At 35.5% G+C, this 15,659-nt stretch overlaps 1 protein-coding gene across 5 annotated transcripts in view; it reads left to right on the top strand.

Moving 5' to 3' along the window:
- The window catches only part of RAB3IP (RAB3A interacting protein), a 31,824-nt gene that overhangs the window by 10,060 nt on the left and 6,105 nt on the right, over positions 1-15,659 (top strand). For 3 of the 5 annotated variants that reach the window (XM_068190207.1, XM_068190209.1, XM_068190208.1), the window contains exons 4-7: positions 5,614-5,709; positions 8,186-8,263; positions 8,637-8,840; positions 13,550-13,678. In XM_068190207.1, the coding sequence (XP_068046308.1) occupies positions 5,614-5,709; positions 8,186-8,263; positions 8,637-8,840; positions 13,550-13,678 (507 nt within the window). Of the gene's footprint in view, positions 1-4,695; positions 4,720-5,613; positions 5,710-8,185; positions 8,264-8,636; positions 8,841-13,549; positions 13,679-15,659 lie in introns of those variants that run through there. The other 2 variants (XM_068190211.1, XM_068190210.1) reach the window with 2 other exon arrangements.

Genomic DNA, 15,659 nt, shown 5'->3' on the forward strand with positions numbered 1-15,659 from the left:
TGGATGTGCTACTGATAGCTTGGAATGATACAAAAATCTTATTCCAATGTATACCACTTTGTCTCTTAAAGATGGAAATGTTTCCTGTTTCACCTAAAATTTGTTAAGACTGTTTTTAAGGAAGTGGCATGAAGGCTGCTAGGACATCCTTAACTGCATGTTATATGTTTTCAAGCTCTTTGTGTGGTCTTAACAGAAGCAATTTAGCACTAATTTGAGACTGTTGATGTCAGAGTTCTTGCTAATTCTCAACTCTTCATGTGATTCTTACCAGTGTTATACTGGAGAGGTTACTTGCTATGCTTGTCTTTCTAAAGTTGCACTGTTTCAGAATTGCTTAGTCACAGAGGGGTCTGTACAACCGTAAACCCTATTCTTTCCATTATACCCGCGTTCTTCCTCTTCCTGCATGAGGACTACTTTTTCCTATCCCTAACTCATCTCTGGTATCTTTCCTCCAAAACTCATGGCTGTTCATAGTGCTGTATATCCTCTCTGTGATATTCATATGTCATGCAATCTTTAAACTTCTGTTTCCAAGCACACTCACTTCTGTTGATGAGTACTCAGTTCAAACCCTCTAGGGATGCAATGAATAGGTGGTGTCTTTGTATAACTGGTTGTCTTTTGTGTAATGGCTTTAAATTTTCTGTAATTCTCTGTGCTGTTTACTAGTGAGAAAAATGAGAATTACAATTTGCACTTGAAGCTTATTGAGCCTGGAAGCTTTACAGGCTACAGAGAGTGAACAAAGTAAATGCAAATTTACTATTTTGCATTTTTCATTTGTTCCAAATTTCCTGCTCAAACTGTGTGCTATTTTACTACACATTAAAGATTGTTTTGAATTTGTTGCAGTTGTGATCAGAAAGGGAACTAGAAAGGAAAATGAAACTTTAAAGTTTAGGGATCCACTGATTTTTTTTTCACTTTACTTGGAGTGCAACATTTTTCTTAAAGTGCTGTCAGTTTTTTTATATTAGATAATGTATGCATGCCATGTAGTTGTTAGATATTTCAATATGGTTCCTGAATAAATTATTCAGTAATAGAATAAGTATTATTTTTTTCCTGCTTGTGTGTAAAAAAAAAAAAGTATTTCAAAAGTTTGTGTCTTGATGAGAGAAAAATACACTTTCTACTTCAATCTAAATCTGTTGCAGCATCAGATCATGTCATAAGATTGGGAGGAAGGTTGGGTCAGAGGTTAACAGCAGTGCTGAATTCTGTACTAATGGGGCATTTACAATTTTACGTTTGCTTTACAATGCTCCCTTAATTAAAATGACACATTTTTTTCAATCTTTTGAGATCATTCAGATAATTTTTTGCTTATTTTCACACTGAATTCATAATTTTCAGGTATATTCTAAAGGTGGAGATGAGTAGTGTTTGCTGTAGATCATCTGAACCCTTCTTGTTTCACTGATCTTCCAAAGCAGCATCAGGGAAATTGCGAAGGTGTTAAAAGACTCAGTGACTGTAATGCCTAGGACCCCATGTCCTCATGTCTCTATGTATTTGTCTTTTCTCTGCCATGTTTGCATTGAGCTCTGTCACTGTGGTTATTGGCCATACGTCAACCACATGTAGATAGCTTCCCAGGGAATAGTGATGATATTTTGATACATGGTATTTCTTGATGCACAAATTTAGTGGAGTCCTTGGGAGGGAATACTTTTTGCTTTTCATCTGAGTTAACCAGCATACTGCCTGTGTTTTGGATAGCTTACCTGTATTTTCTGAGCTTTAGCATTTTGTAGTCATATTTTTCTTGGTTTTTTGTGTGATTTGACCCAAACCTGTTTCCTGGACAAACAAACTGATGTTTTAGCCCTCTTTGATGAGGAAGGAACAGTCTGCCAGAGATGATGGTAACAACATGTTTGGTTTTCATTATTCCCATGATCTTTTAGAGTAAGATCTGTACAATTAGTAACAAGTAAAACCATGTTTGACTTTCTGTGATAAAGTGTGAATAAATTATATTTTCCTAATAGAGTAAAATTGATTTGTTTTCCCACAATACAGTAATTCTTGTGAAAGAGGTGATAGTATAGAATGTACTATCAATTTCAACATAGTTTGAGAGCCTGATTCTCAGATTTAGAATTTTCTTTTGAAAGGCTTTAATTTCTGTTTACATTTTTCATCTCAGAAACAAACTGAGTGTTACAATTTGATCTCATGACTTTAGATCTGTAGTAAATCATAATGTTTTAAAACTCTGCATGGATTAATCAATAAACAGATTCCCAATAACTACCAAGGAATTCCAGTGGTACTATATAGTACTATTCAGCATTTAAAAATTTCTATTTTCTTATAAGTTAACTGTAAAAAATGAGGGTGCATTAGAACTGTAGTGAAATGTATGCTTTAAACCTTTAATAAAATCAAATTGTAGTTGAATTGTAAGGTCACAGGCGTGTGATGGTTAAAGATGTATTGGTTCTCTGAAGGTGTTCTAGCAGCTCCTGGCTGTCTTTGATGAAAGTTTCTACACCTTTTATGCCATTGCAGTGCATTGTAGGCAGAGAAATTTTCTCAGGCGAGTAGAAAGAAAACTACATGAAAGCAAAATAGAAACATCTTCACCCACACCATAAGATAATTAAATAGTTTGTGAAATGATGATAAGTTTGAAAGAAGATTCTGGATCTTCTGTCGCATCATATCACTCCCTTGTGAATCTGGTTGCAAAGGACTGATTTTTATGTAGCTTCTTTAACTTGAGTGCTGAGTGAAGACCAGTCAAATAGGAATGCATTTAATATAAGTACTTCTTTGACAACTTCAGAATTCAGCAGTATCCTGCAGTTCAGAATTTAGGTGATATCTGTAGAAAATGTTTTTTCCTTGGTGCTATGCGTCTAGTTCTGACTTGGTTAAATTGCTGAGTTAGATGTAGGATGATTTTCTTCCTAGAATGTAAAGTGTGAATGGTTTTGAAACAGTAATTTGCAATTCTTATCTCACGGTTCTTTTTAAATACCCACCCCATAGTCTGAGAAGATCGAAGAGAAATAAACAACAATATGACCCTTTGATACAGGCTTTTTTTTAACTGTAAGATTTTTTTTTCCATGCAAGGTAATTTTTTTTATTGCCTTCTGTAAGTGTGTTATTAGTGTACTTTAAAATAGTTCCTCATCTTCATGTACTTTTTCAGAACAGTAATGTGTAAAGGATTGCAGCATGAATGGTTAGTCTAGCACACAGAGTTGTATTTTCTGCTTCTTTATTGGGTATGGCTGGGAAGTCTCTAGTAATGCCTTTAAGTCACAGGCAGTAGTAATGTTTCTGATAACTGCTAAGCTTTTTGCTTTGGGCACTTCATTTCTGCCCTGCCTAAAAAACCTGAGCTTAAGTTTGCTTGACAAAAATAATTTCTTACATTATGCTTCTCCTGAACCATGTAATGGAAACTTGCCTAGTGTTTGACAAATCCAGCTAAGCAGCCATGTGTAGTATACTGCCTGGTGTTGTCTTTTTGTTTTTGTTAAGAAACTTTACTCATCTGCCTAAATTTTAATCTAATCTCTCCTAATCTTTCCAGTTGCAGACAAAATGTAATTGTTGAAAGTAAGTAGTGTATCAGTAGTGGTAGGTGAACCTGGGGTTATTTTACTTGCATTGCTAGTTTGACAGCTCTTGACTGAATATTGATACAACCTGGTTTTAAGACATATGTAGCATTATCCTTATAAATCAGGGAAGTAAGCCAAAGGAAATGTTGATGTTTCCTCTGCATGTATAGGAAAAGTTTCAACTCTTTTTTGAGCTTTAAGCATTTTGTATCAGAATATTCCATTTCCTGATTAAGAACCATACTTTATATGGGAAATACTTTAAACCAACACAAAATAATTAAATTTCCCCCCCCCATTTTTATTAACCTCTTTCTTTTTCCTTTTTTTTTGTGTTTAGCTTTTTGTATTCGTTTCTACTTCTCACGCCTCATTAGTAGCTATTTTCCTGCTGCCTTTGCAGAGTTGTGTTTTGTCACTATATGCAGAATAGTAGCAAACAAGTAAGATTTGAATAGAATTTGAGAAATACTGTGTTTGGAAAAATCCCCATCATTTAAGTGGTACTTCACAAAATAGCTACATATTGAAGCAAAAAAATCCAAATGACAAACAAACTAGACTAAAAATCAATAAAAATGTTCAAAGTTAAAATCAAATGAAAGAAGGATAGAATAATGCCTTTGATACTAAATTATTCTAGAAGAGTCCCTAAACTCTTGTCCAGTCTAGGACCTGAAGTCAAACAGGACCTTTCACCTTACATAAAAATCTATTGCCTATTTCACTGCCGAAATTGAGAGCAAGACCTAATACCAGCATGCTGCGAGGCAAAATGCAGTTTCCCACATAGTTGTATGCAACATTACTTCAGTCATGAAGACTTTGGAGGAAATACTAACCACCTTCCAAAAACACAAGAGAAGATGCCATTTGGGCCTTTTTTATGACTCTCTTGTGACTGTGCTCCCACAGTTTTCTGAAGGCAGCTATTTTTTACTGGCTTGTGGAGGTTTTCAGAGCAAATCACTGCTAGATTGTATTTGAAATCTTTAACCTACTAGTGACAATCTTTGGTCTTGCATTTCAGGAGCGATGGCAGTGTAATACCTTTCTTGACAGGGAGAAGTGGAAAAAGAGGAGATGGATGGGGATGAGAAGGGAGCTAGGGCCAAAAAGAGTTTGAAAGGTCAGAGTTGGCTACTTTTCTTTCATTTACTTTAGCTCTACATCCTTCTCTTTCTGCAAGCGATTCCAGGGTTTAATGGATACTGAAGGGGAGAAGACCTTTCTTTCAAATTTCTTGTCAGCCTTTTTATACTTCTCTGCAAAGTACCTCACTATATCCTCAGTACGGATGAGATTGGGCATATGTGACCAATATACTGCCAAATCTGTGTTAAAATTTTACTGTAAAAATGGTTATGGTTAGACATTCACTCAAATTTTAGTGGGGTGGACACTAACATTTTGAATTTCATTAAGTTGCTTTAATTTTATTTTTAAATCTGCATAAACAAGGGCAAGGATATAATTAAAGGATAATTAATTTTAGAAACATTGTAAGGAAATATTTGGGAGACAGTCTTAATAGTAAAATATGTTTTAAGGTTTGTTTAGAATTGCAGATTTTCCTGAGCCAATGCTTTTAATTTTTTAATAGATTAATTTTTTTTAAAGGATTAAGCATATTTTAAGGAATGGGTAGATGAACTGGTGTTCTGTCTGCCCCAATAATTAATTTGATCTATAATTTATGTGAATACAGCTTTTTATAATTCCAGGGAAACAAAACTTTTTTTTTAACTTCAGAGTATTTTGGAAGTGTTGGTGTTTAGCTTAGGTATACATTAGATTGCCCTGGTATAATTCTGTACAGCAGGAAGAAACAGCTATATATGCATAGCATTAATTTAATTGCTTGTAGTGTTACGATGACTATTTTGAAAGTCTTTGTTTAGCAAAGGTTTTATGCTCCTCTGATTATTTGCTTTTATTTTTTTCCCCCGTATCTTGTGGTATTAGCTTTAAAAGGCCAAATTACTACTCTAAGTCAGAATAAATAACTTTCAATTTTCCATAGGAGCTGAAGTTAAAAGATGAAGAATGTGAAAGGCTTTCTAAAGTGCGAGATCAACTTGGACAGGAATTGGAAGAACTTACAGCTAGTCTGTTTGAGGTTTGTTGGAGTCTTCGATGTGATATACTTAAGGGAAGCTGAGCCAGATGTTTTATGTAGAACCAGTATATTGTATGCTGAATTTTTCTCCAGTAAGTGCATAAAAGGATTTGTGTACTGAAGACTTGGGTGTGTTGAAGTAGAGGCTTAAGAGAAAGCAGCAGACTTTTCACTTAGATGTGAGACACCGTATTGAGCTTGTCAATCTGCCTAGACACAAAATGAAGAAAATAAGGGAAATAAATCAGCTTATTTTTTGGCATAACTATTTTGAGACAGCTTCTCTGTCTGACAACAAGGCTATCTAGATAAGAGCTAAATTTGGGGTTGCCATGGTGACTAAATAAAAAAAATAACGTAGTTCCAGATGAATGGAGGTAGCAAGTACATAACTTAACCATGCTTTCAGCTTCTGAATTTCGGCTCTGGCAGGATGTCACACCCACAGGCTTCAAAAGAAGCATTAGTGCTGAGTGATGCACCAGAGTGAAACCTGGTTACCAAGTGAGAAGCCTGAAATTTCAGTGGGACCTTTGCATTTGAGGAAAAGGCAGTAGTAGTAGCAAAGATTATGAGATTGTATTGCACAGAAATAAAATGCTAAATCCATGACATGAAGTTGAATCAGTTCTGATTTTATCTTAGGAATATATACAGGAATGGTTTGGGCCTAAATTGTGGTATCTTTAACTGTCAGAATAAATTTCATAATCCATGGATGATTTATACATTTACTAAATTGTAAGTATAGGCTTTCAGTGTATGCATAAAGATACAACATTAGGTATGTTTTAGAAGCAGTGTTTAAGCCTATGACATTGTATAAAAGTGCTATTAAACATTCGAAAATCAAATTACAAAGTACATCCTGGTAGAGCACGGTTACGTAAAATATTAAGCAGTTCCTTTGTGTAAAAAAATAAATAGAAGGGTGGAAGGGTATTTTATAGTATAAATACTTGTGTATGCTGGGGGGGAGGAAAATGTCTGGCAGGTATTTTAACTGTGGAGGAATAAAAGGAAAATTATCAGTGAATTTTTTATTTATGACATTGAATTGCTTAGTACAATATGTCAGTTTGTTAAAAATATGTTTGAAATACAGTTTATTAGTAATAATAGTTGGAGTTTGAATTGTCCAGACTGTTATAGGCATGTTACCCTAAGTTTTCTTTTGTGATTTGATTTCACTTAGAGGCTCTAACAAGACCCAGTGATGAAGTTTACTGTTTTTTTGCACTGGGATCTGCAGCCCTTGAATTCATGTTTAATTTTGAATCCCACTAATTTCAGCACCCATATAAATGGATATGCTAGGGCTTATATTGTTGCATCCCAGTGGAGGATTGAGACTTGTTTTGCACAGCTGGGTGCATATATTACATTATTACACTGTAATTGCACAGTAAAATGCTTTGCTTTCAAAGATGCATCACTAATCAGAAACTGCATGGTCAATGTTAAATGTATTTGTACACATTGTATAAATGTGTATGTTCTCATTCCTGCATGTGTCTTGTTACTTATGAGAATTTTACAAACCCATACTATATAGCTGTGTTGTATGCTAGATGGAGCCAGAACTTTTGGTATGACAGATCTTTTTTGTATGAACTTTTTTGTTTTATTTATATAGTGTCCAGATGTGCTAGGCGCTTTACAGATATGAAAAGGATCCTATCCCAAGTAATTTGGTTAGTGGCTCTGATATTTCGATTTTGCCTTCAGTAAGTACCATGTGAGAACAGTAATTTGATCATAGGCACAAATTGCTGGATCAGAGCCTAAACAAATACATTATACAGACAAAAGGCTTAGAGTTATGAAGTAAAAGGATGTTGCAAAAACCCTCAGTCCTTTTATGCTTCCTTCTTTATTGGTTTAGCCTTGTTTCTTTACTTGGATTGTTGTATTAGTGCTTTTTCCATTCTACTTAAAAAATGTTTATTAAATAATGAAGTGTTTTTATGCTGTTTTGTCTGTTTTATTGATGGCAAGAATTTAGACTTCATAGTTGTTTGACTGGTTTATTCATGCCGAAATTTACAGTTGTCTAAAACTGGTTATTCTGGCTACAACAAGGGAGAAGTTCTTTTGAATGTGCTACTGTGCCTATGTTGCTTTTGTTGCTTTTGGTTGAGTCTTTCTCCTGGGGGTCAAGGAACTTGTCAGCCACTGAAGCGTGACTGGAGCCTGGTGTTCATGACAGGTATTGTTCCTGCTGGAGTGGGGTAGGTGGAGTTGCTGAATTTCTGAATTTGGGCTCAGGACCAAGGAGAACCTTAGTTGGTCAATGACGAATCAAAATCATAGATTTGTAGGGATTTTTATTTTTTTAACCTAGCTATTTCATTTCAGACTATTGCAAATCTTAATAGTCAACAAATAGTCTTTGTGAAGCAAAGGTTTGTCATTAGTTGTTGGATTTTTCATAAATTTGTGTGAAGCATTTACACTAGCTAAACATCTTTTATAGGAAGCACACAAAATGGTTAAAGAAGCAAATGTCAAACAAGCTGCAGCAGAAAAACAGTTAAAAGAAGCACAAGGAAAGGTGAGATTTTTCCCAACTTGTTTGCTTTGTATTTTCACATGGTTTTAAATCTGAAGTGTGAATCATAAAGATAGAGGTAGAGGATTACCTGTATACATTTTTAGAGTATATACTCAGTTTTGTGTTGCTTAACATATTCTCAGCGAACACCCATGGGCACAGTGTTTCATTGTCATGTCAGCCAGCAAGGTGCATAGGAAGCCAGTGCTACTACAATATGTAATTGCCTAGGCGTCTGTGTGTTAGTACTGTTGAAAGATGAAGCTTGGATTTGCAATGAGATAGCTGGAGAGGTTTTTAATTGATTTAATGTATTTATAAACTAATATACTTTTTGTTTGTTACTGACTTTATTCCCCCCTGCCCTGTGAAGATTGATGTCCTCCAGGCTGAAGTAGCAGCATTGAAAACACTAGTACTGTCTACTTCACCAACATCTCCAACTAAGGAATTCCAGTCTGGTGGAAGAACTCCTTTTAAGAAAGGCCATGCAAGAAACAAGAGTACAAGCAGTGCTATGGGTGGCAGTCATCAGGACCTTACCATGATGCAGCCAATTGTAAAAGACTGTAAAGAGGTAATGTACAAGGATTGTTCTCTTTTTGCTGATAAACTGGCTTTATTGTTTTGTTTTATTCACAATAAATAGAGTATATCTTAAATCTTCATTTAATGCTTACTATCTTCATTCATTTTTCATTAATGAAAGAACTTTCCTTACATACCAATAGGTGGTGATTTTTCCAAGTCTTATTTACCTTTAAATCATTAAGGGAAGATGAGGTAAGATTTCAAATATTAAAATTGCATGTGGTGATGAAAAAACCCTAAGCAATAAACCAAACAATATAACTGAATAATAGATCCTGGTGGCCTTTTTATGAAGTCCATCACTGAAAGTTCATAAACGTTCATAAGCATTGTATAAACTGTCATAGAAAAGAGGAAGAGTCATTTTATAGATCAGTAGTGGGGGAAAGAGGCTAGGGAAAAGATGAAATCAGTAATTTATTAGAGAACAGATGCCGAGTCACTGGAATCCAGAGGCCTGTGTGGGTTTTTTTTTTTTTTTTTTTGTGTGGGTTGGAGTTTTTTTGTTTGGTTGGTTTCTTTGGTTGGTTTGTTTGCTTGGTTTTTAAATCTACTCATGTCACTGAAAATTGGGAAATAATGTGGCGAGGGGTTGGTACTTGAGTCCTTGCAATGGTAGTAGCAAAAATTGACCAAAGTGTCGAGAAGGAGCTTTTTTTACTGGATGGTTAGTAAAACAGCAAATGAAATCCAAAAATCAATAAATGAGAAATGAGGCATTTAGGAAAAAAATGCAACTAGCAAGCTTGCAGTTACGAACTTGGAAAGAGCTACATTGTGCTGGGAAAAAACCTAGTGTCCTTGTTGATCATTGTCTAAAAATCCCATCTCAGTGTTCGGTGATGGTCAAAGACCTGCAGAGACTTCGTAGTTCTTAGGAAAGGAATAATTAACAAAAGAAGTAGTATTGTACTGCTGTATAAACATGTAGTAAGAGTGTTTCTGTACATGCAGCTATGATATATTCCTCCCAGAAAGGACACTGAATATAGCAGGAAATGTAACATAGATGGTCAAACCTAAGAAAGATTTCTGTGTAGAGATACTTTAGGTAGAAGAAAAATCTCTGCAATCTCAGGTGACATGAGGAAGATGAATGATGAACAATTATTAATGAATTAATGACAACTCTGGATGCTAAAAGGAAAATAATTTATAGTCAGTACATAATGAACCATTGTCACAAGGAAGCAAGCTTAAAATATGTTCAAAATAAAGTCATGCAAAGTGACAAAAAAAGCCTCTCAAGATACATAGAAGATAGATACGACATTTGGCTTAGAAAGCTTCTTTAGCTACAGACTGCTAGAAGTTTTGAGGCTGTAAAAGAATACGCATCACTATTCTTCCTCTCAGATGTCTCTTCAGCCAATTCTGTGGCTGCTGGCTATTGTCAGAGGTGTAATATGCTGACTGGATCTTTATACTTTACCAGTCATTGCTGGCTGAGTTTGTACTAGACACAATTTTACTATAAACCTAGAAAAGTAAGGCATCTTCTACTTGGTGTTTCATACTCAAAAAAAATCAGATTATTTGCAACCTACTTGCCTACTTTCGGTGGTATCCAGGATTTTTCCTTACTAAAATGGAATCCTTATTGCCCTTCAGAAAAGGGAAGAACTGGAATGGAATCCAATTACTTTGTAAGCATCACACTGAGGTCATGACTCAATGAAATTTTTAAGTGTTGGCTAACAGTGGGAGACCAGAGAGATCTGTTTTGCCTGTTTCTCATGGAGAGAAGGTGGTGATTATGGAGAACATGCTGCAGAAGAACCAGGCTGCCTGACACTTTTCTTTAGTTAATTCACCTTTTTGTTGGCTGCATTAGGAGACACTTCAAGGCTGCTTAAACTGGTGACTTTATCTTCCAGTGACGGCCAGGGAATCACTAAGAAACACATGGGTTTTCCACCCATTGGGACTTGAGTATTTTTATTTCTCTTCTGAGCGGGAGTATTCAATGGAATGTAGAATGGGGTGAAGAGTACCTTTGGCATGGTAGCTAGGACATTGTTTTAAGCAGAGGATGCATGCCTTCCCAGCTGTTCCTGTTATCTAGTGCTTTGTCATTTAGTTTACTGGCTTTATTTGTAGCTGCTCTAAGGTAATTTTTTTTGCATTTCTGGGTGCTTGGGTCTGAAACTCTAGTTCAGTCCCCCTAGTTCAGTTGTTCGTGCCACTGAGTTGTTACTCTTTGGATCTTACTCTTCTGATTTTGAGTGACTTGACTTCTAAGGGGAGGTCAAGAGTACCCTTGGTCAGGGCTGTGTATTGGCCCTGAGCCAATAGATTTGGGCCCTTTAGCAGAGTCTACTGCCTAGGGCTTTGTGTTGAGGGATGGAGCTGGGTGTAAATACAGGTCAGCTCTCAGATTTCTTTGTGGAATGTAGACAGAGTCATGAGTGTCTGGCTGTCCACCCTAAATTGCAGTAGAGCTAGAAAGCTGCCAACATCCCAGAGAAGTGTTTCCTAGTATGTGGTAGTAACCTCTAGGATAAATAGACATGTCTAATGCATTCAGATATTAAAAAGATTAAGATAAGCTGCCCAGATCTCAAGCAGACAGGTATCATTCAGGTATCAACCAGAAATGTTGATAAATGCATCAGTGTTGTTCAAAGAGCTGAGATATTTTGCTGATGTCATATTTACTGTAATGAAAGCATAAAAAATTTAACTGGAATTGTTATTACATTTAACTGTATATTTAATTTCAGGTAAACAAAACTGGGATCTAGTGAAAGCATATGTAAAGGCAGGGAGGAGATACACATGTATCACACATTGTAGATTGACAATTAAGATCATCAAGCTATGGTCACTGAACAATATTTCTCAAGGCAGCTTCTTTATAAATTGTAGGTTTAGGTAAAATTGAGTAAGTATAGAAAATAACCAAGTTAATAAGAAATGCATCTTAATTTCTAGAATTCTAGAGTACAAATAAAAAATGGGTGTTTTTCTGCTGGTATCTCCTGATTGTATTAATTTTAAAGCCAGACCTGAGATGGGTTTAAGTTATGGGAAATGTTCCTTTAAGGGAGCAAGTTACACCTATTGAGTTCCACTTGTACAATGAAATTGGTGGCTTAGCAACCAGAACATTTATAGATTAGCTTAATTAAGATAGTTGTTCCTGATTGTACCTGAGTGTAATGCAAGTGGCTCTAATGAAATACAAATTTTCCAGTCTAATTTTTTTAAGTTACTTTTCAAGGAAAAAAAAAAAGAAAAGAAAAATAATACATTTGAACCAAAATCGCCTGAAAATTATGAAAGAGCTCTCCAAAGCATATATGTAAAAGTGTTGAGAACTCAGAAGGGGTGATGCATTGGGAATGAAAAAGAGACTGAGGTTGGTTCAAAGCAGCATACTGTTTTTTTAAATAGGATTAAAAATTAACTTTTAGTATATATTTCTCCATTTCAATATCCTATCTGTATTGTTTTTTCTTTAATTGTACAAAATTTTAAATTTGCATCCTGGCTTATCTTTCTCCTGTGGTGTACATCCTTTCTATAGTTTTAGGAGTATAGGCCTGTTGTAGTTCAGCAGACCGGAGGTGCTGAAGCAGAATGTCAGAACCAGTCTGGCCCTGGTGCTGCATATCCCATTGGGTCTGGAGTTAGTTTTATATGTTGGATTAGGAGCACGTGTCAGAAGCACTCACGCCCACTCTGCTTGGAGCCCATGAAAGGTCTTTCTCAAGTAACCCTAAAGCAGGTGATGTGCTCTGGGAGCACCTGAGTGTGCTCTAGCTGTTAGTGGGTAGCAAGCCCGTGGGACAGACTGCCCCATAATACAAATAGATTTTTAATAACAACCTAGTACCCATCTCTGGACCACCACACTGGGTAGATGCCATTCTGCTGCTAACTGATCTCAGCCTGGAGATGACAAAACAAGGTGTTTTCAAAGCAGGTACAATTACTTTTCCTAACACAGAATATGGTTCTTCTGAGCATGATTTGATAGGTAATTTTATCATTTCCTCTTTGCCTAGAGGAGCTGTTGGGGGAGCAGGCTTATAAATCATTCCCAGCGACCATCACTGCCTTTCTGTTGTAGGGAGGTGTAGGAGAGAGTTTTGGCATAAAGATGAAAAGTGAAGAATAACTGAGTTGTACATTGACTTCCTGTTTTCTTAGGATATTCAGTATGTTAGTCTTTTTTCTTTTAGTGTTTGGATAGCAGCATATTGGAGTCAGATGCAGCATGAACATGTAAGATGTCTAGGATTGCAGTTGTTTTCTTTGAATTTCTCTGCTTTTCTTAACTTACATAAATGGAGGTGAACTAAAATACTTTAAGGAAGATGCATGAAAATGGAAACTGTTCTCTGGCTCTTCCTAAGTATTTCAAAGCTATCTGTAAGCTTAGGAATTAGGGGAAAGGTCATTAGCTTGTAGTGGTAGTGTGCAATGGTAATCAGTAGATGCACTATCTCTGTGTATTGAAAATCATGTTTTGATTTGCTTGAATTTACATACTTAGGAAAGTGGATTTAAGAAGGTATTCGTAGCTGAACCATGATAGCATTCTTTCAATTTACATGTTACATTCTTTCAATTTTTACATTACAATAGAAAGTGTTTTAATGCTTATTATTTACCTGTGGATATTTGCAAATGATAGACACTAGTGTGATAATTATATTACTAAAATACGTGAATTTTTGTGTGTTCTAGGCTGACCTGTCTCTGTACAATGACTTCAGGTCTTGGAAGGATGAGCCTACTATGGACAGAACATGTCCTTTCTTGGACAAAATTTATCGGGAAGATATTTTTCCATGTTTAACTTTCTCCAAAAGTGAGGTAATGGAAATGGTCTAAATGCGCTCACTGATATCTTCCCCTTAAATATGTTACATGGAGCCAGAAGACTATTATATTGTTTTCAATATGAAGTTTAACCATTTTTGTTTCATTAGTATGTGACAATTTACAGTGAAGTCCTAAAGTTTGGTCTGGAGTATTGAAATGACCATTTTTTTTCTTCACTATTCTCTTCCATTTATGCTCTTCCAGATACGGCCTTTTTATGTCTACTTCTTCAAATGTTACTCCTGTCTGTTAGAATCTGATCTTTGTTGGAATGGATGGAAGTTTTCTTCCCGATACTTCAAATACAGTGTATTTGATTTGAAAATTGTATTGTGTCTTATTTATATAGGGGGCAGTAGAGGCCAATATATTTAATTTTGTGGACTGATTTTCTCTCATATAAGTCAAAGCAGTCTGCAAGTGTAGTCTGGGCCTTTTCTTGAGGAGAGGTTTGAGTTACAAGAATTAGACTTTGAGATTTAAGATTCAACAGGGGCAGTTGGTCAACATGGTTTTAGAGGAATCAAATTAGGAAACTTTTTTCCTTGTGTTATACCCACACACTCCCACACAGACAAAAGACTGGAGTTTCACCTATCCTGGGAATAACATGGAACTGATTGCAGATCCATCTGCTTTACTTAGTTTTTGTTCTTAAGCACCATTTATAGGCTGTACTTGTGGTATCTGCCAGTAGAGAAAAGGGAGGATATTCTTAGATCTTTATCAAAATCAGAAAAAAAAAATTAAAGTCCTAAGTATTGATATTCTTTCCCAGTAAAATTAAACACCTCACACAGAAAACCCTACATTTTCTTCATAATGTTCATGTGTTGTTTTCAGGAGGTGTTACGTTCTTTTCCCATGCTTTTCATCTACTGTTACTTACTGGCCATAAGCACACGCAGTCTTTTAGTCAATTGTATACCAGTTTGTTATGGTTGGAGCACAGCATCATATGAACCTCTCCCACTAAAAATTTACTTGGTTACTATGGGAATTAAACTGCTTCTGCAGTATATGTAAGTAGGCCATCCTGTTGTCTTTTGCAGCAACTTAATTTTGGATTTTGTTCTTCATTGGTAATATAAGTACTATAGATTTATATTGCCTTTTAAGGGAAGAATGAAGCTTCTAGCACTTGTCGGTTACAGCATTTATTGTTCCCAAATGCTGTGTGTAGTGACCAACTTCTGTTTTACTTAGCTGTCGATGCTAGTGTGCATTTAAACCAAACAATAAATTACACATGTATTGTGTTTTTGAATAAGTGAAAGTGCAGTTATGTGAATAGTTGAAGTATTACATTAACTCTCAGTAGCCTTTTGTGTGTATGTGTAGTGTTCTATTTTTGGGAGATGGCAGAGGGAGTATTTCATATGAACTACTTAAATAGTAACATTCTGGTCTTAAAATAATTGAAGTACAATAGCAAAATATCTTTATTACTTAGTAGAAAAGAACCTTGGCACAAAATTTCATTAGTAATATAAGTTGCACCTTTTTTAAATCAGGTAATGGCTATTACTTGAAGTAGTGGTCTTGGACAAATATTCAGTCCAGTCAAGCAAAATGGTCACATTTCCAGTGTCTTTTGATTGTTTATAAGGAGTGAACCTAAAGAACCTAAACAAAGTTGCACTTTAAGTAGGTTAGTGTTTGAAAGTTGCATCTGGCTTTTTTATATATTGTTCAGTCTTACTTGTTTGAACACCTTGCTAGAGCTATCTTCAGCTGAAAACAGTTACATAACACTTGTTTTATTGAAGATAAAGATGTATGCAGTATAATTTTGTATTTTTCATATAACACAATAAAATTAGACCAATTTTTAAAAATAAAGTTTGTGCCATATTCAGTCTCTGACAGGAGTATAGCATGTACCAATACATGTGCTATTTGGGTGTATGAGGAAAGGCTGAGAATATAGTTAGTGTTTTAAACATGCTTCACTACATTCCTGGCTGTAAAG

The sequence above is a fragment of the Anomalospiza imberbis genome, chromosome 5 (assembly GCF_031753505.1).
Source record: "Anomalospiza imberbis isolate Cuckoo-Finch-1a 21T00152 chromosome 5, ASM3175350v1, whole genome shotgun sequence".
NCBI lineage: Eukaryota > Metazoa > Chordata > Aves > Passeriformes > Viduidae > Anomalospiza > Anomalospiza imberbis.